This window comes from Xylocopa sonorina, chromosome 9, assembly GCF_050948175.1.
Source record: "Xylocopa sonorina isolate GNS202 chromosome 9, iyXylSono1_principal, whole genome shotgun sequence".
NCBI classification, from domain to species: Eukaryota; Metazoa; Arthropoda; class Insecta; order Hymenoptera; family Apidae; genus Xylocopa; species Xylocopa sonorina.
In genome coordinates this window covers 1729485-1755199 of record NC_135201.1, presented here as the reverse complement: position 1 = coordinate 1755199, position 25715 = coordinate 1729485, and the positions used below count along the sequence as shown (strand labels likewise).

Sequence of the window (25715 nt, the reverse complement as noted above, 5' to 3'; positions counted from 1 at the left end):
ATTATTTCGCGGCGCGAGAGTTAGTATCACCAGCGCCGGAATATCTCTCTACGCCATCTTCTCCGCGTCATATCTCTTTTCGCGCCAATTCGAATTCTGTTCTTTTAACGTTTCACTTTTCCCACTCTTTCATTGTTCGTTTAACTAGTAAGGTTAAAAGCTTGTTTACCAAAATATTTATTTGAACGTAGAACCGATCAGCGTGATGATGTGGATTCTATATGCATGTTCGCCGTTTTGCAACGTTTAGTTAATTACGGATTTTCTCTCACGGCAAAGTAAATCGTTAATCACAGGCAGTATTTCATAATTGTTCTTTATATTTCCCACCTGTTCGCCGGCAGATGAAGTTTTCATGAATTTCCTCGCAATTAGCTTGATTGAATACCCACGGGAGAGGGTGAGGATCCCGTTATGGCAAATTTATTAAAAATTACTGTTATTTATTTTTAGATTAGGAAGAAATGATCGTTTATTATATGTTTAAGCATTTATCTAAATGTAATGAAATATCCAGTTATTTGAATTTTACATGTTTATTCTAACGTTTTATAATAACTGCCTGTATTCAGTAATTAGAATTTAAATAAAAAGGCAAGCTTACATTCTTCAAATTTTCATCTATATAACTATTTCCGTTATTGTTTTAAATTATTTAATTTATAATTTTACACGTTCTCCATTTTCATAACATAAATGTAAAATTATAAACAATTTTATTTGTTATGTCAGTTATAGTAGTAATCTTATTTGAAGCAAAGAAACAATTGATATCATTTGTATTAAGGAAAATATTTTTAATCTAAGAAATAGAAATAATCTAATTATAAAATTCTCCACAGTTCGCATACGTCGACGATACCCAATTAATTGGCAGCAATGTTTTTAATAATCGTAGAAACTTTTTAAATAAAGTCAAGCTATATAATCGTATAGGTGGATTTTGGACGAGTGTGGAATATCGAGTGATCGAGATAATGAGACATTGTAGACGGCAGCAGTGAGTCGTAATTGCGTGAGAGTATAAGCCCTTTTCTGTGAAATGGCGAGGTCGAAACGGCAAAGTTAATTTCTCATTATTTCGCTATCCCTGGCCACCATAATACATATAACGAGGACCTCCAGCTATCCCCTCGCGCGAGAATTGCTGCAGGCTGACTAGTTTCAGAATAGCCCCGAGCTAGTAACAGATTAATTCTCAAATAAGTGTCTGCAAAAAATGCTTCTTGCATTCATAGTTTCGATCATTTTCCTAATTCCGTTTCAATAACTGGATCGTTTTATTGATACGCAGTACGTTTCATTGTTTAATGTATGCATTATGAATGCATCGTGCTATGCTTCTTTCTGCAATTTATTTTGTTCTACTTAGTTCTTCTTTCCTTCATTTTTTTTAAAGGTAAAGTTGCAATATCTGTAGAGTGAAGATGAAGTTATTAGTTCCATTTTTTGCAGTAATTAAATTGCATACATTTTTTGGGAGATATTTTAGATTTTTTTTACAGCTTTATGTTTTACCGTTTTACTTTTAGATGTTTCGAATCACATTCTGTATTTAGTTTCCTTCATATTATGGCGTACTTTCATCCGAATGAAATAAATTTTAATTATTCATTGTATAGTTATAATTACAATATAATAATAATAATAATAATTTGAATAGACGAAAAAGTATTAATGACTGAAATAGATGGTGGTATTTATTTTTTGTATTTACATAACTCACAACAAATTAAATAAGAGTGATTTTATATTAGCCTTTTTTTTTGTTTTTACTTCAGTTTCTCCACAATCAACTGAAGAATACCTAATACTTCGATTAAAAAAAATCTGTTTCGTTCTCCTTAAAATTCATCTAAAAGAAACAGAACTGCACAGTAATTATCTCTCTGTTGTATCATTTAATTACTGCAGAAATGAAGTCGATATTTTCAATAGCATCTAAAAAATCAGCTTGTAACACTACATTTGGGGTACCCTGTGTAACATTAAATCCTAACTATATACATGTGCAAATGGAAAATAAACCTGAAAAATAATAAAATGAAAATTGTGATAGGTATTGTATATTAAATAGAAAATTGTAATTTCATTTTCAGAAAAGAAAAATGATTTCGAAAATTCGTTAGACCGATTTACGTAATTGTGCTACAATTACTTCTAACCGCGTTAATGTTCATGGCTTGTCCAATCACTGAAATATACAACTTAAGTTACCTCTAATTGTGTTTGTCGTTGGCTTATTATTTTGTGCGTGAGAGATAGTTTTCGGCAGATGCGGCAATCTTGAGAGACCTCTCGCAATTAGTTCGATAGCATGGTTAGTCTGTACCATAGTCGTTCGCTCGCGTGCCGGTAAGGCTGTCACAGACAGACAAGACGGAGTCTTTCCATTTCGTGCATGACAGTGGCCAATCTGCAATTCGGAGCGGTTGCTGATTGAAGGTCTGAGATGCCAATCCTTGCCCTTGATTCCAGGTTGGGTCCGCGCACCTTCTGCACTGTTACCACCAACTATTACGAATTGTTTATAAACATTGTTGATAGCGTTAGAAATTTTTATTTCATTAAAAGAACAAATGCAACAGTTTCTTACATTCAATTTAGAATTAAATGGTATTATATCAGTGTTATCAATAACTCTGATTAATTAAAATTAAGTAAAAAGAAAATTGCTCTTTATGGCATCCATATAGCATTGAAAGTGTTGATAATTGTATTTTTTACATTACTTAATAATTTCACTTGTGAAGAACTATGTGAATATCTATATAATGACCAAGATCATAACCAAGATCGTTCCACGTCTCATTGTTACTTTTTTTACAATTATAATCATAATTATAATTTAAATAAATGAATTAGTATTAACAGTTGAAATTGATAACTGGGAGAATATATATTTATAGTTCCATCGGATGCAATGAATATATCGTAGAAAAAACTTTAATCGAGGAATAAGTGAGGAAATATTTTTGAAAAGGTATAAATGTAAATTGATTATAACTTCATAGCTGAATTTAATTTACAGGAAGTTAAATAGAAAGTTATAAACACGTATAAATACATGTACACTAATGTGGATAAAAGAAGAGCGTATGTAAGTCAATAAAGGTTATTTTCTTATCCGTAGGATGGTCCGCATGATCGGCGATGAATTCCTCACGGAGGAAAGGGACCGGAAGTACTACGCCGATCATTACACATGTTGTCCACCGCCTCTCTTCATCATCCTGATCACCCTCGTGGAGGTAAGTAGAAATATTCGTTCTTTCTAGATAATATACAGTGCAATGAAACGATACAATTTATAATTCGACCTAGATAGCTAAGTGACCCTTTGCTAATAAATTTTTCATAAAAACGCAGTGCCAAAAGATACGCGACGCGATAGACACAGACAGAACGAGGATACTATAGGACAGCGCGGTCCGTTATTTATTAAAAGTCCCTTCGACGCACGCATCCTTTTTCACTTATCGCTATCGCGTCGCTGTTACTTTTAGATTGTCCCACGATTAATATCGCAGCGACGTTACTTCCAACTACGCTCAATGCGTCTCGTGCCTTTTCGACTCCTGCGTTATTAAATTCGCCCGCGTGAATTTGTTTTCACTTGCGCGCGAACGGTGGCAGCTCGATGCATAAAGCGAGCCCGTTAATTTTGGTTTCCCATTGTGCGGCTGCGCGTCCGCGGCCCCGAGAACGGAGAACTTTATGGGGGAGGGTGTAATATCCCGTAAAAGTTCCAGTGAAATTGGGGCAACACGCGTTACACTGATACATGCTTTCTGAGTTCATTTTAAATTGCTGTGGAATACGTAAGTGGTTATAATACGCGGATCACTGTTTTTGTTGAACGCGATATCTACGTTAGTTACATTCCGCGGCATTTAAAGGGTCTCGTCAATTTGTTGTGTCTTTGATAGATGGATTTCGATTCTCCTGTCTTCCTGGCGAAATATTAGTAAATTGAAGTGTTTATTTACTTTATATCACCTGTCATTTGTTTGTCACAATTATACATTTCATTAACTGTTATTGTCGCAGCTGTTCTAACTGAATTAAAGTCATCATAGTTACATATAAATTACAGTTTGTACAGAAATTGATACAATTTTATGAAATTTTTGTTACGTTTGACAATATGTACAATATGTATAATATTTACATTTCAGCAGCATTAAATTTTTGCATTAATTGCCAAAAGTGGACTTAAAGTCTGCTTAAAAATTATGAAACGATCACAAATTTAGAAAAATTTTGTTTGCAAAATCAAACCGTCTTTTATGAAATTGTTACTTGGACCGCGTTGCGTAAAGCCTGTCAACGTCCCTATTATTTTTTACTACTTTGATAAAGGGCTGGCGAGAATATAATAGCTCTTTATGGTAGGGGTATCTTGTTTGTGGGACAATATGTGGGGCGTAATCGTATTTCTTTGATAGCAGGCTGCGTGGGCATGATGCGTGATTGATCAATTTTTAACGCGGCCGATTGGTATGGCAAGAATTTCACTCGAACGCAACGTATGCGCAGGGTATACGCCAAAATGAATAATAAATCTCCACCCGCGTCCCTTTCCGCGACCATGTCGATCAATTTCAGATAAACGTCCTTCGATATAGCCGTACCACTGAATTTTTTAACGGGACTATTTTCAAACGATTTTCAGATAGCGTAGAGGCAAATATTGCTTAATTGGAAACGAAATAACTGGCTCCGATGATTTTAAATCTCGAGCAGCTAGTATTTTGGTAATATTTTCAATATTCCCTTTCAGAATGCTTAACTGCGTTATTGCAGTTCTATAATATCTTATGTTTTTTCTCTGCAAAATCAGAGTAGCAAAGCGGGGGTTACCTTTTTTTTTTTTTTTCTTTTTTCAGATATTTTTCAGATATCATTTATACCCTGTGCACGTTCTAATTATTTTCTCTTATCTTGATTATCTTCGTATATCTTGATACATCTCGTTATGTATAATACAAAATATTTTAACATTGTACCTCTTTAATTTTACGTCTTCCGAAGATTTGCATGGCAAAAAATAAGAGAAAAAGTAGTTTCACTTAAAAGCAGCAGGGAAAGCTTCTTTGTTGTTTTAAGAGCCACCCTCGAAAAATTTGTTGCATCATAAAAGGTTAATTAGCTACCCAGGGCAGTCTGGAGTCTACCCCGGTTCGAGTCTAATCTTGCTCAAGTCGCTACTAAAGAGAAGCTTAGTACCCTGAGTAGTTTCGAGTCGCTGCTGGGCGAGCCGTAGAAAACAGGCAAGGGAAGAGTTATTCATTTTTTCTATTTATAACCTTTTTTTAATCGTATAAACCATACTTCAATATTTTACCAAACAATAGTCCTAAAAACTTTTTCTAAACCTTTTGTGGTTTGCCCGTTATAATGTAAGATCGAAAAATAGTCGAATTTTCAACGGTCTCTTAAGGGTTAAACTATTTTTGGGGCCAGCAAAAAGAAATTGCTCGATGCTTATTTACATCAGCACTACATAGCCGAAATGTTTCATAATTTTATAAATTTTCCGGTTTGGAATCGTTCCTTGCGAGTGGTCAAAGTGGTTTCGAAACATCGATCGCTACGACTCGAAGGAGAAAAGTCGTACACTGAGATTAACGCGGTGATATTTATATCGGATGGTTGACTGCTACGCATGCGTACCGCGACTGTGCATCTCTGCGCATGCGCACGTTATGAAAGTATCCGCGGAGTCTTGTTAAAAAGGTGCGATTTTACTTTATTCATTTTTTCACATGCACACACTTGATACGTATCTCTCTTTATATATTGGAATAATTAAAATAATTGAAGTAATTTAAATTGTTTTTATTCTGATTCAGAGCTTGTAGAACGTTACGCAATATAAAACTAGAGGAAGATAGAAATTGTTATCGAATGTTGATAAACAATCTGTAGACAAATTAGTAACATTAATACTGTAATACCTGTAATATAAGAAGGCATCGGTAGGAGCAGAGCAACTATTTTTAGGTCCATTTTATGCCCTGGTGTATTTGGTTATATGAGAATCACTGTATGAATACTTTGTGATGCCCTCGTGCTGCATACGTCGTTCTGAAAACAATCCGCGTACAGACACCTGCGCCTTATAGTATGAATAGGTAGTTTTTCGTTTGTGTTTACACATTCCAATGGTTACATTAGATTTACACAGACTAGGTTATTAATCGGATAATATCGTCATTTATAAACACACATAGATCAACAATTCTTTAATTTATTTGGTTAACATAATTAACTGTTGCAATTATATTAACCAAATAAAAGTATCATTTTTAATATGCGGTGAGAAAGCATGATTATGAATATCTTGTGCGAGTATCTCGACTGTAATACAAGTTATTTATTATAATACAACAATCAAGTAAGATCTCATTTGTATTCCAAAGGTAGGCAACTAGTGTAAGTAGTTACAAAGATCTTTTCAGATTCGAAACGTCTCTACAAAGCGCCTCATTTTTTCTCATTCAATTGCATGCTTTGTGGATATTTCAAGTTTAGATGCACTTTGAAAAAGACTGAAGTATTTGTAACATATGTTGCATAGGGAATGTCAAGATTTTTGTACGAAATAGCCGGACACAATTTTTTCAAGTGTTTCAGGCCGTTGCACCTTTTACATAAAATTTATTGCATGTCTTGTACGATTTTACTGAGGGGCGGATTCGTAAGTCTTAACACATACATATGCATGAGGTCATAAACAAGCATATTTTTTTTCCACGAAAAATTTCAGATAAAACAGAATAGATACTAATGGAGTATAAGATAATTACATTACAGCACTTGTTATGTGATTAAAAGTAATTATGTTCTTAAAATTGATGTACGATTGTACAAGTTTTCTAGTGGTGACTAATTATTTACTATTCTGGGCATCAGGTCTTTAATGTAGTTGCATTATTTATGATAGCTTCGAACAGCAGTTCTCAATACGTATACCCTCAGGGGTGTACGTGCTCCCTATTTTAAAGGTACGCTAAAAAAATTGATTTTGTAATTTCACAATTACATCAAATATTTAAAATAACAGCAATTATGTAAACGTTTCTTTAACCCTCCAGAAGTACAATTGAATAAAATAGGAAAAAAAAGATTAGAAATCGTTGGCTGTGTTTGGACAACCTTTAATACAGTTAATATACATATATAATAATTTGAATATTAATAATTAACGATTGCTTAGTTGAATACTTTTACACTTAGATTGCTATTGATAAAAACTAGATTCCGTCAAAAGATTTAACACAGGAGAACTTTCAACGAGGGAGTCTCTCTACCATTTGACGTGGCAAATTATAGATTCAATTGCTTATTATGAACGCTGATGCGATCAAAGCGTGGTCGAGCGTTGTGATTTACAAGTTGCAAGTTCTGGAATCGACGCTTGATTCGTGACGGTTTTATTCCTAATAACTCGAATACAATTATGGATAACATGTTGCCGTTGCGTGCGTTCGCATAGCGTCGCATTAACTGGCGGAAATGCATACAGAATTAGTGTTTCGTTTACAATGTCGTTGCATAACAACCCTAAGGTACGACGGGACCTCGCGCTTGTAAAGCGGAACAGGGTAGGGAAAAAATATGACGAAACAGAACAGAACGATTAGATAGATGAATATCTATGGTATCATACCACTTATTCGCGTATTGCTTTATAAGGACACTAGGGTCAGCTGCCCTAATATGGGGTAACTACTCTCTTTTTATGCGCATATTCTAACTATTTGCGGAACTTTTCTTAAGACTCGGATGTTATGGTTTTACTTTTGAAAATGATGAATTTACTTTTTTATTTAATATTTCTATGTATTTAGTTTAATACAGTAATAACAGTACCTAAATAATACAAAACATGTTTTTCTATTACGAAAGTACTTATACGTAGTTACTTATTGTTGAGTTTTCAGAAATACTGTAACAACAAAACCGAAATGAATAATTTCATATTACATAAAGCTGATGCCCTTTGTTATCTATAGTATCACTTCACTTATATATATTATTTTGTAAATACTTATTTGTTCAATAATTATTTAAAGTACTAGTTAATACAAATGACAAAACGAAGCGTTCTAAGTACTCCAAATTAAAAAATAAGTGAATAATGCAAAATGGCAGTTTTTTTTATCTGAAAACAAAATCAATTGAATTGATTAAACGAATAAATTAAGTATACAACATTGATTTATTTAGAAATGAAATTTCGTACTCGTAAAATTGCTACCCTATATTTATGTTACTTTTTTTTATATCTAAAGCAACCTCTTCTCAATTGTGTTGCTAACCCGTGTTACACGCGTTTATCATTTAATCGAATATACTTGCCTAATTTTCAGGTTTGATTTTTTAGAAAACGAACATTTACTCGTTCCTTTTTTCACGTATAATAAATAACTTGTTCAGTTCTAACAACCACATAGCATGTTTATAGTACAATTTAAATGATTTTAAATGAACACAGAGGAAATTATGAAACATTGTTAGAATGACAAATGAACGTACGTCTTACATTATGTGAAAAAATTTATTGAATTATCGTATCGTTCGATGAACGATACGAAAAAGATCTATTACCTGGCTGATTGAAAATCTATCAGTGTATCGATAAACGTCTCTCATTACGATTTATTATTCAAAGCACGAAAGAATTTAACTGATTTACACTCATGGTGATGTTGAACGGTGCATAAAAGAAACCATACACAAGCCAACTGTCCGTCACATTCTTTGCACGCTGAAATATTTAAAAAACTCGATTATGCTGGGAAACTTGAAAGTGTTACGCGGTGGAAAACTGTTCTTACTGCTGTTAACCAAAATCCGGACACTTACTCATTACATTATTCTTATTTTATTATATGAAATTCTTGTCTCAAGGTTCTTTATTTTGAATATTTTGAAGTGAATTTTAGTGGAAAACAGTATGTTTTTCAGTTGAAACAATAGAAACTCCAAAGTTGATTTCTAAATGTTAGGCTTCTTCTCCTACTTTAGTAATTATGATCAGTCAGATATTTTAAATAGCAAAACAATTATATTTCATTTTGTAGATATTGAGATATTAAGAGAAGAAAAATATTAAATTTTTTTGACTTATTAACAAATGATGTATTATTAAGTGTCTTTGAGATTATATGGTACCAAAATAATTAAATGTTTTATAATATATATTTTATTTACCCATATAATAATATTAAAAAATTCATCTATGAACGTGAGGCTCCTTTATAAATAATTGATATTTGCTTGGGAGGCGTAACGATTATTAGCCCGTTAAATTCTTTTATACTTTCACATACTTGACTGTCTTAAATAACACATTCCCGGTGTTCAGTAGCCTTTATCGGCAATGGTGTTCCGGTGGAGAACAATTTTAAAGCCATTTAAACTCGCGCGTGCACCGTAATTGCGAACGGAGATTGATTAAACCTTTTAAATTTTCACTCGGAGAAACGCAGTTTCGAGATAGAATCGGTGGTAATTAGCATTAACTTCGAATAATTCCCTTGAAGGAATTAATTGAAATCGATTGTTTCTTCGGCGTGGAACGCCGAATATATTCTTCTTGCAATAATGGTCCAAACATAGAAATGTGTCTCTTACCTTTTTTCCTTTTTTCATTTTTTTATGCAGAAATTTAACATTCCGTCAGAGTAAAACGCAGATTTATGTGAGTTTATAAGCAGATCGGTTTATGATTCTGTCCACTTTCTTTTCATAATTGTGCAGAATAGAAAGCTCGTTTGAGTATTCTTCAAGCAGAACCATTAAAGTATACGCGAGTTCTTTTTATCTTTTTCTTTTCTATCACATATATAATATGCATTGTATACTTTCTGTATTCTTACTTCATATACAGATAAAAAAAATTATTTCTTTTTTATATCTTCTACGGTTTTCTCTTCAAATTTTCTTTTTCTACATTTGTTGACATGTTTGAATCATTTTCTTCCACCCTACAAATTAAAAGCATTCTATAATAATTTTTGTTTATTTCGTTTCTTCGTGAACCTCGTAAAGTTTCCGACATCCTGGTTTCAATCAGAGTTAACTACGTTCCCATAGAACGGACCCCGTCAGGTAGAAACGATGTCAAGCCTGATTCAGACCAGAACCACACGAAACCCCGCAATTTGTCTTATTTTTTCCTACGGATCATACATCTATTCTGCTTCGAAACGTATCCACTATACAAGTTCAACTCTTCCCCTTGAATAGCATCCATGCACCCTATGTACAAGTTCTCTCAGTTATATAACTTTCAAATTATGTACCTTTAACATTAGTGTGGCGGCCTTTCGACTATCGCCACTAGAGGGACAGCACAGCCTACAATTTCCCGAAAGTACTCGCTAGCCTCTCCTTTCCAATATATAGAAGTTCTGAACTGTCCCTAATATCCCAGCGTCTAAGGCAGGGTCTGCTAGGAAGCCTTACTGATGAGTCCACTAGCAGGCCCAGGACGAAACGTTCTTCCCCTCTCTTTTCCTTCCTTTCTTTCTTCCTCCTTTATTCTATAGCTACCTGAAGCATGCCGCTTCATTAGGTTTACGAACATTTCTTGTATATCCACCTCTACGGACACGCATCAATTTGACGCATGAACGAAAACATATTTTCTTTAAAAAAAAAAAACACTTAAACAGTTAAAACTATTTTAGTACTAACATTATTTTTGTAATTTTCAATTTGATGCGTATTCCAACAAACATAGTGTTGATAAAAAATTGCTAAATGCAAAAGGTATATAATTTTAAAAAGGACATAACGTTTTAATTTCTGTTGTACATGGTTATACATAGTTTTAAAAATTTTCAGATTAACCTCCGATATTTATAAATGGTACGGTAATTTTGTTTTTCATGACTGGTCAGAAGGAATGTTGAATTTTTAAGTGAAAATGTATCTAGCCATGTTGATCATAACCTAACTTTATAATTCAAAATGTTCATGCATCGATTTGGCTGAAATTTTGAAAATAAGTTCCGTTTATATGAAAGTACAAACGGTCCCCTTTGCAAAGCTTTATTATTATTCTAATGTTATTTCCTGCCTTTCCGATACAGTGTTGATTAAAATTACAATACTGACAGATATTATAATGTCCTCTTCAGAATTAATAATATCCTTAACAATGTATTTTATAGGCTAGGAATGATTTATTTAGAATCGATTGCGTTTTATCTTTTTTACTCATAACTTAACATTTTATATATATTTAACATTTTGCTATATAATCTTGTTTATAAAAAAAATACGTACTGTTTAACCAGTTCGTTTCACCTTTAATGATAGTGGAAATAATTGAGATGCTTGATTTCAATTAACATCCTGCAAATGTATAACATATTACGAAATTTTAATGGACGCTCATTTTCAATATTAAAAGGAATTTATTTCTCCCTTTTAAATGTTTAAAAATTGCAATACTAAAACTTTTGATCGTTCTTATCTGGTGGTGTTATAATCAGCCTGGCAAATGAGTGGCTCCGTACAATTAATATTGTATAACAGTAATTAGCCAGGCCAATAATGCATCGAAAGCAACAGTAGTGAAGCGCATTGCTTCGATTTTGCTGTAGAATGAAAGAGGAAAGAAGGAAGGAAAAGAGAGGGAAGAACGTTTCGTCTTGGGCCTGCTAGTGAACTCATCATTAAGGTTACCTAGCAGGCCCTGCCTTAGACGCTGGGATATTAGAGAGACGTCAGAACTTGTATATATTGTAAAGAGTAGGTAATTGTGTACTTTCGGGAAACTGTTAGTGGTGCTGTCCCTCTAGTGGCGAGACAAAGGTGAATGTTTGAAGGGAGGCAGTTGGTAAAAAGGAAATTATTCTGATTAAAAATAATGACGAAAAGGGGGTCATGAAAATGAGTGGCTCAAACTCTAGAACAAATTGAAACTCGTCATTAAGAGATGAAAATGTCTATAGAAAATATCTATATCCACTTAAGTGTAAATGATGTATATCAAGTACACTTTGCGTAGTTAAAGGATAAAGAATTTTATATCCACTTTAATTTGTAAGTCTTTATATTTCTCAATTACATTTAAGTGGAAAACTTCCTCTCTCGAGGAATTAAAGACGATGAAAGAGAACAGAAAAGTATGTAGAAGACACCAAGACACCTTGAAGACACCAAGGGATGAATTTTCACATTTCTATTGATTAGAACAATTTTTTATCCAAATAGTTTACCACTAAATTTCGGTGTTACGGGTAAATAACTTACCCAGCATAGTATAAGCACTTTAGCAACTTATTCGAGTAACGTTTTTGCAGATACATCTTACGTTTTGTAAAAAGGAATTACTACTCTTACATTTAATGTTCGTATTCACTTTTGGTATTAATTATTTATATGGTTAATATAAATAAAAAATATATGTTAGCCACGAACTCCAATATTCTTTATTTGTACTGTCGAATTGTTAATTATTTTGTTACGAGTCAAGATAAAGTAGCAACTATGATAAGTAAACCACTCTCTGCTTAACGCTAATATCCACAAATGTATAAACGGATCTATGACTGAATTGAAGTTTGTTATAAACCACTATTCTTGGATCATTAAACGGTGGTGCATAGATTCAACCCCCCCCCCCCCCCCCCCCCGCCATTCATTCTTCCGTTAATCCTATATTTACTACCTCTATTCCCCTTTTATATCATCGTTCGCCATAATACTGATACTTAACGATTAATTTCATTATGGAGCCAGGTTTTTTCATGATCGAGAGCCAGTTTTCTTCTTTTTCTTCGTTCGAGTTACAGAAATTAATTGTTTAGGTACGTTGATAGAGAATTTAATCATCTACAAGAATGCTCTTGTTAGAAAATGGGTTTCATGAATAATCAACAACGATTCACTTTTGTATAATAATTGTTCTTTTATTTCTACGCACTGGAAGTGACCTTTCCCTAACTTCTCTGTAGAGAACTGAACTGAAGTTAAAACATATAGAAACATATATCTGAAAAAATGTCATCTCTTCTCACTCGAGGATAAAAGATTAATTTTTGTATTTGGTTTCCAATGAAAACCAACAGCTCTTAATCTAGTTTCTGAGAAATATCTTTACTATTTTTAATTTGACAATATTTCCATAAAATATGGTATGTCAAAAGTTATTGTGCAGCTCTTAATAAATACATTTGGCATAGTTATCTAGTTAATTGTGCATAATGAAGTTTATGGTGACCACGTAAATCTATGTGAAATAAATACGTGAAGTTTAGAAAATGCTTACAAATGGGTTGATTCTCGAATTGAATCTTTGGTAAGTCATATCGTCTTCATGAGATAAAATAAAACAGGCTGATTGGGTGAAAATTAAATATTCGAAAATACAACATCGAGTAGTTTTGATGACAAGCATTCGGCTAAAACAGTTAAAACACAGTTGAAACACGAATCAATTAATGTTTTGAAACTGTGAACACATGTGACGTAGAAAATATTTTAATATTTTGCATTTGTAGGAAAATAATCATGTCAGAGCTATATTTGAAATAATTATTATTAAATACCGTGTTCCCTGGTTAAACCGTCTCAAAACTTTCATCAGCTACACGTAACCTCCGTATTATGCAGCCCTTCTAACAGAGTTCAAGAATTAGAAAAAGTCCTTGTACAACACGGTTTGAGAATTCGAGAAATCTGACTTTTCTTCCGAGAATAAAACTAAAGAGAATTCAAAAGACGAAGATAGAGGAGATCATTACCGACTTCTTCTGTTTCTTCACGCGACCATTTATTAATACGGCGACCTATCGTATATAATTTGATGAAAACTACTTTAAACAAAAAAAAATTCCTCTTTGTCATGAAAAGAAAATAATATATATATTTTTTATTTTTTTACAGTCTAATCTTCTTTTTTCTACTACATAGTTTTTTTTATTTCGTTTAAATAGGTACAAATTAATTATTTATCTAAAACATCATAAATATGTTTTTTAAATGTACTCTTATAAATGTAATCACTTGTTTTGTAAGCCGAAAAGAAATACGTAAAAGTGAATAAAACACTAAAACTCGTTGTAGTCCAGGAACTTCTTTTCGCAGCTGTATATTCGGAAAGTTTTGACGACACAAAGTATAAACAGGATTACCCATAATCTCAAGCATGCTATCCGCAACCAATCTTATGCACCGTTTCTCAGAGGCTCTACTATAGTATCGTTAATATGGTCTACATTATTTTATCGTTCGATACACCTTGACCGCTAAAGTTAATATATCGATGTGAGCTTCCATTCCTTACTTGAAAATCTAAACGCTAATTAACTAAAGAAAAATGTTATATTAATATGTTGGCTCTATGGATTCCACGGCCACCAATTATAATCGAAACAACTTGAAACTAGTAGGAAGGAACCAACTAACTTAAGCAAACATAAGCTTATATGTATATTCTATTCATTATTTCTTTTTGTTGTCATATACCAACTTTAGAAGTTAAATGATCAATAAATGTTTTAATATAAAAATGTAATCCAATCTTGACTATATATTTGTGTTTAAGATACTTTCTTGGAAAATACAATAAAAAGATATATACCTCTACTCATCGGCACTAACGCAGATGTGCATATTTAATTGTTTAAAATTAAAATTATTCTAAATGCAAAACGACAGTTAAAATGTATTGGCGAACTACCGACTACAGATCTTTTAATAATAAAAAGAAAAGAAAAAAACATCGTATTTCATAATCACTGCTTTGTATATTAAAATAAAATGCTTTGATATATTAATATTCTTTTCATTGTTTGGAAAGTATAGTTAACATTTGATAAGTAAAATAGCAAATGTATAGGATATAGATAATTTTAGTGTTAATATCAATTTAAATACACAATTTGTAGTATTAATTGCTTTTCAGAAAATATTATAAATATGCGCAGACATCGTAAGTATTATATAAACAAACATACCTGAACGGGTTAAAAGAGAGAAAACTCCAAAATAATAGATAGCAACCTCAAGTTTTCTTTTAATGGTGTTAAATAGAAGGAACAGTTTCAACAACTCTGTTGGGAAAAAATAGCATTTTGGTGTGTTCATATCAGAGGAGTAACTCTGTTGGCAGGATGCATGTTCTTCTCTAAAAGTTCCTGCAATTTATACTTCACAGGAAATGTATAAAAATACGGGAAGTTCGTGTAACGCAATACATCTACCAGCTGTATTTTAGTTTTTTATATTCCATGAAGGATTTTCGCACCAACAAACTAACTTTCTTTACTTCTACTTTACTTTTATCATTTTCTATAATGTGGATATGGAAAAGCAGGTGTACTTTTCACTTGATGTATTTTTTCATTTAATTTATAGGTCGCTCAAGATCATAGTTCGACCTTCGCTCTTGAAGAATGTCCACCCCAATCAGTGCCCATGCGTCGCTTAACTGAACGCTTAAACAAAATGCCCCTGAATGGCCTACGACCGAGTGATTTCCAATTACATGCTCTTTACAACAGTTGTTTCTTAAATCTGCAATGAATCGTACATTTGCACGTATTTTAAATTAAATATTTTTACCAATCATAATAACAGCATATAATACATTTTAATATAATTCAATTAGAAAATCAAGTTTATCTTACAGTTAAAATTATCATATTGTAAAACGAACGTTCGAAAGAGTTTAAAGATACATATATCCATTCGATCGCTTTCTTCTTATGAAATTAAAAGTATGAGCATAAAACATGATATAAACATAAATATATATTATATTATATAATAGAAAGGAATGTAGCTGACCGATGCATAGTTCGTGATGCATCGAAGTGGCCAACGTACGTCACGGCAGGAGACAGTGCGTCGATGTGACAGAACTCGAACACGGAGAGTCATCCCGGTTCTATGTACACGTCATACAGCCACTTGAACAAACATCAATTCGATATCGCTCGGATATTCTGTCATTTCTATGGCCGCCTCTACCGTGGCGCCATCGCGCACATAAACGTCTGACTGTTAAACTTCTTACACTTGCCTTTTTCGCTGCTTGTTCATCGCCTCCCTTCTCTACAATCCTTTTCTCGCATTATCATTACCTCTTGACTGTTTATCCTGCGATGCTCTTCGAGCAGTCACCGCCTTCACCGTTCTTCTTTTTCATTTATTTTTCTTCGCTTCTTCGCTGTCCATGCACGGCGTATTAGTTTAGCAATGGTCACATTTCTTCACTTCATCTACCAACTATTTCTGTATCTGCATTACTTATGCTGCTTAAATAGGATTTCTAAATTTAATTATTCTCTTTGCTATTTAATACTTGTAAATTCACTTCTTCGCTAGTCGTTTATTCACTACTTGTTGCAATCAAAAATTAAACATACGTATACAGTTGTGTATGTACAATTATTTTCAGGTTTTCTAAACTCGTTTAATCTCATATCAATTTAATTAGTTATTGGAAATAATCGTTAAAGGCACACAAGCTGTTCAATAAATATTCCGCAATAGTTGTAAGAACTGTTTGTTTAGATTGTTCTAAAATCTTGTTCAATAATTATTCCTGATTCTGTGTGTCACATATGTGTATAAATTGTAACGGATATTAAATAATTAACAATTCACGCAACACGTAATCACAAGTATTATAAATCTACTGAAATAATAAGCACAAATTGACCAAGAAAACTAAACGGAACGTATTGAATTACAATCCGCCAACCAGAATTCGTGACATTTAATATTTTATAAGATTAGTCTATGGAGAGCTATTTACGCACTGGAGTTGGCAAATCTCATTATGGAAATCTGTTTATCATTAAACATCTATCAGTTTGATGTTAGAGGATGCTAACAGTGCTCCGGAGCGTGGATGTGTACGCACGTGCATCTGTGTAATTTGTGTTAGCATCTTGGGACACTCTACATTAAACAATGACGGTGTGTAAATAGATTTTGGTAACTTGCCTTTGGGATTGATTAATGGTATCACGTTCAGTAGGGCTTTGTTGACGTCCCTCTTTGGAGGTCTGTTGCAAGCCGCGACAAAGATCTGAGAAACCGACCTATTTGTGGACAATTCGTAAACGTCCATTACTATTCGACCGATGAAATTTCATTCAGTTGTTGTTCCACTAAGTTGTAAGTTGAAGATTACGAAGATTCTATTACTTGACGTGTCTTTGGTTTGCTTCTTAACAAGGAATAGCAAATTTAAACAATATAAGAATTTCGTACACATATCTTGTTACGTAATCTATTATTAATCTAGCGATGAAGATAACGATATTATAATAATCTGTTTTCAAGTACTACTTTTGTTTTCATTTAGCATTTGCATAAATTATAATTTTACTACACTTTTAACAATAAGTGGATATTAAAGTGTTCCACATTGTTAAACGCCACCTTTCAAAATATGAAAAGAATGAACTTCTAACATTTATTATATAATTATGTATGAAGATAATGGTGTAGTCACTAGCAGGGGAAAATGACCGCATAGGGGATTATGATGGCGACTACGAACAAACAGAGTACAGGGCTAGAAATTTTTGAATTTTCGACATATATACACTTTAACGGAATATATATACACTTTAAGTTTGTAACTTTTTACAGTTATTTATGAACATTGTAGTTTCAATACAAGCATCTATCTGTAACTAATTCTTGTTACCAACGGTTCAGTACTATTTATTATATATTAAGTTTATTATATAGTCGTAACTTCTGTAGTGTACACGAATTATATTCACCCACATAGCCTTATACGATATATTTGTTATGGTGGGAAATCTTCTGACAACATTAGAAATTGACAAATTCCAATTTGCATGAACGAATCTGTATGTAAAAAAAGCATTAAATTCATACGTAAACAGGAGAACTGAACAAAATTCATTGTAAACTTATTCTAATTCCTCTTATCCTCCGTACAGAAATGCAAAATTACCATGGCTATGTGCTCTACCGCGGGCACATTGTTCTCATTCACAATTCTGCACGTATCTCTCTCCGTTGCGTAGAAAAATCCACCTCAAAGCCGCTTTCGGTGCGATGCACGACGTTTTACTTTCCAAGGGAAGCATGCGCTGTTCGTACTTACGTGTGCCTCTATGTAGCATCGAGTGTTCTTCATAGAATTGGAAAAGTGTGTAAAAGCACCATATGTCAATACGGACAGCACGCAGTAGCGTAGCTGCGTATCAAAGTACAGTACATTCTATCGCTAGAAAATACACGACAGTACTACACTCGTCGATCGCGTATGCACAAAACGATGATACAATACGAGGGTACGCAACAAGTGGGTACCCACATTTTAGACCATTGCAACGCAGCGTACAATTGTCGCATAATGTACATATATTTTCTAAATTTGATGTTCGTGTCACGACCATCACGGACAATAAACATTACGATCCAGTAACTGGTTGTAGACGTATTATTGCATTTTAGGGCACGTCCATACGTTTGTAACGTAACGTGCAATACAATATGCAGTGCAATTCAATTCGGCCGCGTGAGCATGGAGCCAGCACGTCCCACCAACGTACCGACACACGCGTTCGCGTTCGCGTTGCACTGCATGTCGAAACAACTTTTCTTAGTTACTTTGGGCGATAAAACCAACACTCACGTATCTGCCGCTACGTCTGTCATAAACGATGTCCGTCGTCGCAACATCTTCTGCTATGATGCTCGTGTAACCATAACCCAAACGAATTGAGAGAACTGAATTTACTTATGGATTAACACTTGAATTTTGTTTTAAACCAATCGTCGTGTTTTTATAAAACATGAAAACAAGAGTTAGTTATAAATTGTGAAGTTTATATTTCAACTATCACACACACACAGAGTCATGCGTTAAAACAGTGTGTAATCTTTAATGTGTCAAGTATGTAACAGTGCACTTTAAATTATTCAAGACACAGCGAGAATAATACTATATTTCTTCTGTTGTTAATAAATATTATCGTTGGTATAATTCACTTAAAGACTTAAGAAAAACTATAAATATCGATAATAAAAGTTGTGACATATCATTATTATTATTGTTATATGAAATGGAACCATTTAAAAAAAGAATATGAAAAATTAATTTATCTTATAATGTTTAATATTAAGACAAACAGATATATAATACAGTAAATATAACATCCAAGTAAGATTATTATTTTCACTACTTGACGGATATAGAACATGGAATAGTTTGATGACTAAAAGTAATCACTAAACATATTATTATCAGCAGCTAGATACCGACGTACGTAAATATATAGTAGCTGTTTCCTCTATTTTGTTAAATAACGAACGCACGGTTTTGTTAATCCTCGTATAAACCTTAACAAGACTGAAACTCTCTATGTAGGTGATTTCCCGAAGAACAAAACCAGATATAAAATGGAAATATTCACGAAATCGTAACTTCGTTAACAAACGAGTAGTACTTGAAAAATATGTGCGTGTGTGTATAATGTGTGGTCATAGGCATCGGTATAGTGTCTGTAACTCTTTATTAATGTTCACATGTAACATGGATATTAATAACATCAATGACAATATCATATCCGTACGTGTCCATTGAATATAGATTGCCCACTCGACTTCGTCAGAATGTAATAGAAGCACATACCCAAGTAGTGGTGTGCTATTTGAGAACTTGAGCATTAATTCATTATAATTATATTTTAATGTTCTGCCTTTTAAATAATTAGAGGGATACAGAACGAATAAAGTAATTTCAGGTATTTCAAACTAATGTATAAAATCGATGACATAATGACTGATGAACAAATGAAATTAAAATATATTCTTCTATGTAAGTAAATTATCATCATTTTCTCTACTAGTGTACGTAGAGAATGTAAACAAATTAATTTTTTTCCAATACTTAACTACTTGAAATAAAAATATATAAAATATATGTAATAAAATTGCTAGGGCGTGAGTCATCCGGAAACATAACTTCTTCATTAATTAATGTTTACTAGAATTCGATTAAACTAACATAGATATGTATGGATACAATATGATGAACTAAGGAATACCGATTATGGGATACATTATTTCAACACGTTATAAGAGATCAAAAAGTACTGACGTCACTCCTACATTTATGTATGTATATGTAGATATCTCCAACAAAAATATATGAAATACTTTTTGATCGTACAAAACAACTATTCCTTACACATTTGGAAAAAATATTTTTCTTCCAATATTAAATAAATATTTTTTTATAATTAAAAATATAATTAAAAATAATAGTTTTGAATATTAAAAATTATGCTATTATAGATTGAATGTTTTTAAAATATTATATGATATGTATACAATATTTTGTGTTACCAAGATATTAATTATAAACTAATAAGAATAATATGAACAAGTTTTTATTTGTAACAGAGTTAATAGCATAAATTTAGTAAGTAGTTCATTTTGGCAAATATATGTGCATTTGTTCAACATTTTCAATTAGGTATATAGAAAATGTTAGAGCGTGACTATTCATTAACTTCTAAACAATAACTGAAACAATTGTATGCTTACATTATTTACATTAAATAGTAAAGAAAAATATTTAATAGACTAGGAAGGAAAAAATTGCTGATTCTTACGTTTGAGTCTTCCCATCAATTTTCCGCGTTTACACCTCTCTAAATCAAATTATGAAAACAAACGATATTAGATTATCACGGTGGTTAAACGAATATCGAAAAGTTCGGGGGAGTTAGTATCGTTTAAGGAACTGGCATTCGAAAGTTGGCACTCTTCTATATAAATTCATGAAAGAGCCCATGCAGGGAAACGTGACGCTGTTTAATAATTAATCGGGAAAAATCTCCGGCAGTCGGCGGGGACTCGAACTCCGGATAACCGAGCGGCATATTACGTGGAAATGCAGACGAGATTTACTCGAGATGAGAGCTCGGCCCGATGCTCGTGAAAAATTCAAGAGAACCATTTCGTAGTCGTGCCTTCCGATTTTCTTTCCTCCGCGCCCATTCCTCCTTTTTTCTCTAACACACTTTTCCATCCCTCTCTGCTAAAACGCTCGATCGGCTCCCTTTTATGCGACCGTTAAGAACCTTCGTCTCATCACGTATTTGCAAATTCGTATTATCAATGAAATAGTAACCTCAACGTCGCTTCGTTGAATAATTTACTGGCACAGATACAAATTTCAATATTGTAATATTCTAACGCTATTATATCTGTAAATTTATAATTGTGAATTGAATCTATGATAACAGTATCTTTTTCTTCAGAAAAAGAATGCAGAAAGAAAAGTAGAGAAGTAGATTTTTACAGATTAACACTTGAGTATCAAAAATTGATGCTGAGTACCTCTCGTGGGTGTTTATGCATACTTCTTGTAGGTAAATGTATCTTTTTTTAGAATTTTAGATGTTTATTAAATATACCAAATTCTTTTCTCCGAAACGTATAAAAATTAAAATTGTTGTATACTTTTACATGGAAACAATTAATATGTTATGTGAAAATTACGCACGTGTGTATGTATGTATATATATATTTTTTTAATTTATTTCTTTGTACATTTATATATACGCAGCTGTGTAAAAGAAAATAGTGCCACTATATTAAAAAGAAAAAGAAACTATAAAGAGACTGTAACTATTAAATTTACCATAAGTTACGCAAAATATTAATTAATTTTTTGAGAAATGTTGGATTCCGGTTTGAATAAGTTCGGGGGAATCGAGTACAATACTTGCTATGGCGAAAACTACCTAGTACTTATGTGGTTGAGGATGAGTAAGTCAAGATACAAAGAGTAGGCTAGAGGAATTGAAATTTAGGAACTATGATTAGGGTGTTTGTGTTGTCAATATTGGCAGAGCATTGATCATGCAACAGAAAACTTTGTTGAAGTTCTTACATGTAGCGTAAAAAATGAATCCTTAGCTTAACTATTATTACTATATACGTCAAGAAAAATATTATACTGTAAAAAACTGGTTGAGCCAAGAACCAAATAACACAGTCACTTTGTTGGGGATTTTTAACCGCTCGGCTAAAGCTACAGAATTAATGAAGGAAACTGTAAAAGGACGTTTGCGCATTTCTCAAAGCGCACGACACGCTTATGTAAGCCAAAGGAGGGATTGCATATACCTCTACGCAAGCGTACAAACGCTTCAGTATGCAAAATCTTACAAAATACAAAATTCGTTAATTTCAAAAATTATGTACATATATACGAACACAGGTAAAGAAACAAATATGTATTAGATATATATATACAGTTAATGCGGAGAAAGTTTATTTTCCCAAGTAATTTTTATTTTGTTGAACCATTAAAAAGACTCTTAGGTTCGGATAATTGATACTTTGCTGTAATACTATTACAAAATAAAAAAACTGTTAATTTTAGAATATAGAAGGTATACACATGTAATTCGATCGTAGATAGGCTATCAGAGAGTACAGAAGACCCAAACGGACAAAAATCATCCTTATCAGTTTCGAACGAGTTAGGTGAACAAGATACGCTGGTTCTACCCTCGGCATAAGATTATAGGTGTGAAAGGCACGTGGCGCGTCACGTGCGAACGATAAATTCTACGTCTCTCGTACGCTTCTTCGTTCAGATAAAAAGCTAGCCCCTTCGCTCTTCAAACAAGAATGCCGATGCTCCCTTTCCTTTCACCGCTTTGTTCCCGCGCACTCTTCTACCGTCTCCGTTCTACCCAACGATCCAACTACCGTGCGCAGAGATGGGAGGAGGGTCAATAAGGGTATTCACGTGACTCCGCCTGCGATACTCCGACATTCATTGAACTTTGTGGGATTGACGACGTTGCACGCTCCGATTCGTAGATGTTATTCGTTCGTTATGAAAGTACGTGTATCCTCGACTCTATAGTTGTGCCAAGAGAGGGATCCGTTTATATGGCTCTTACAACCAATCAAACTCGCATTTCTTTCATTGCTTAGCAACGTTCGTGCCTCTGCACAGTGGGGTACTGTTTGTAATATAGAGTTCTGCAACAGGCGGGTTTAGCGCGTTTACCCCCACTCCCCGTAGGTTACTGTGATAGAGGCAGCTTCGGACTCGGATTGATTTCCGACTTGTTGCGAGTTTTGAGCTTGGTCCCGGTTGCGGGTACTGCTCGCGCTACAGGTATTAGAACCAGCTTAGCTTTCCAACTCTCCTCTCATAATGTAAAGCTCGTTTTTCGTAAATCCTTAAATAGCTCTACTTTCTAAATTTTCACGTTACGTCTTGTAATTCTCGCGAATCATAATAAAATACCGTTTTCTGTGAAACGTTGTTCCCTAATTTCTCCGATCTATGCGTTACTCGAAAGACTACTTTCAGTTTCGAGGAATCGGAGTGGAACGGGGGGCATCGCAGTACGATATAAAATTTGTTGCTCTAAACGTGATTTAACGTCTGCTCCGTCGTAAAGTGATCCTAACGATACACCAACTAGGGGGAAGGCGCATCTACATAGTAACGCGGTATTCCGGTCCCGTTCTTTTCTTAATTTGTAACGCAGTGCGCGCGGTTCTACTTTTAGAAAGGTAGAATATGCAGCAGGATCCAGATGGCACCCCATACCACCACCCACGGAAAAACTGTTCGATCCGTCTTTTTCCTGTTCGTGATTTCCGAGTGGTTGGACGAGTGGCTCGTTAACGAGTCCGCGCACGGTGCACGGCTGCGTGCACGCGTTCGCACCAGAGGGCTTTTATACGCGCTTCCACGTCTGGAACATGATAGAGCGATATGTTTGCGGTGAGTGACAGAAACAGACGCTCTTAGCACGTGGACAGGCGCCGAACTGGTTTGCCTTCCCCGGCTTTTCGTTATATGTATACCTCGACGCCACTACGCGCCCCCTCTAACCCTCTCAGCGCCTCGTAACACGTGCACCTATGCGTGTCGCGTGTGCGCTGCAAGTGTCTGGCTACCATACCTCTTGTAATCTATACGCGTACATTATAACATTCTCGCGTTTTATGCTGGCGGTTCGGTTTTCACTATACTCATATTTCTTCAAAATCCGATTGTGGAGCTGCATATTTGAAAATACAGAAACCTGTAAGTTGTTTATAGAACGACGTAAGAATTTATCGCTGAAGCTGATTAATGTACTCTGCTGAGCAGATGTTGAAGCCATTAAGAGTGCTTCGAAAACGAAGCATCGTCGAAAAGATCAGTTGCTTGGTTGGTTTCACACACACAATCATCTGACAAATGAAACAAAAATTTATTGTATTTTGATAAAGTATTGTTTTTAATATTACTGTGACAAATAAAATTCCTATGTTTTTCAGATTTCGTACTTTTCCCGAAACTTTTCAATAAAGTTCGAAACACAATGCGTATTTACATAATATGTTTACCTTATTTAAACATTTAGAAAATACTGTCAAAGCTTAGTCGTTAAAGCTTGGAATACTCATATAATATGACCCTTTCGATCTTTTACCGGGTGAGCATCAATCATACTCCCAAGAACATTATTAATAAATTGTTTTTAGGGCTCAGTTTATACATACATGGCATTTACGTTCTGACTTGATTTGTTCAGTTTGACAATGTGCACGGTATGCTTAGTACTTTGCTGATGCAAAGTATGCTTAACCTATTCTTGGTGATATTCATATACCGTTCTTAGAACGGAAATACTATACTATACTTTATCCCTCTACTGTCCATAATTGATATTTTTATGATGGCAAAAGATGGATCGACAAATTAAGCATTAGCTGTCAATTTAGTTGAAATTTTCGGAAACTTGTCACACTCGATTTGACCAAAATTTTGAAGGCAGTCTCATTGTTCCGTCCTCGAAACATGTATTCAAACCAAGTTTATGTTATGGTCGCTTATAATTAGTTATTTTTGAAGAGTTCCAATTTCTGTTTATTACTTTTTCTGATTAACTTCTTAACCGGAATTAAGGCATTAAAAAGTTATTAGGCAGGTTATAAGGCATTAAAATAAACCCAAAAATACCCAATCACGGGTTCCGTTAGGTCAAATAGCCTCGAATCGGTTACCCTAACGGTGTACATTTTGTAAAATAAACTAGTGTCAAATTATACCAAGGCCAACTAAGGCAACTAAACATATCGAGTTGGATTTATTGAAAACTCTTCATTTTCTTGGCACTCATCAATCAGCAGTAGTAGTCAAAAATCTACCAGCAAAAAGTCGTCCGAGATATTCCACCCGAGCAAGCAAGCGAGGAGAAATTAACGACGCAACACTCATTTTAAATAAAAAACAATGTTTGCAGGAGAGATTTTTGGCGATTAAACAGTTGAACCCTAAAATTGTAGGAGAAATGTTTTACCATTTTCGTGCGAAACTATCATTCGAAATGTGAACGATTCCTAAATAAACCAAACCTAACATAAAATATAATAGTACTAGGCATACTTATCGCATCATATTCTGCAGTGTACGAACTAGTACTGTAATGTTATCCTGCGCTACGTTGGTAAAGTAGAAAATAACATTACAACAATGAAACGTTTTTTGCAAAATTCTGCATCTTAATTTTCATGCCACTGAACATTCTTTGCGCAAATATTGTTTTCCTGTAAAAAAATCTATTTTCAGAATTTCAGTCAAATCGAAGCAGATAAAGTTAGCAAAATTCTAATATGGTAAACATTTTTTAGAAAACTTTCGGCCTTAACACTTGTCGTAG

General features: G+C 33.7%; 1 protein-coding gene across 2 annotated transcripts in view; it reads left to right on the top strand.

Moving 5' to 3' along the window:
* Stet (stem cell tumor) overlaps positions 1–25715 on the top strand; it is a 575614-nt gene that overhangs the window by 452272 nt on the left and 97627 nt on the right. For both annotated transcript variants that reach the window (XM_076900839.1, XM_076900840.1), the window contains exon 6: positions 3134–3251. In XM_076900839.1, the coding sequence (XP_076756954.1) occupies positions 3134–3251 (118 nt within the window). The remainder of the gene's footprint in view (positions 1–3133; positions 3252–25715) is intronic.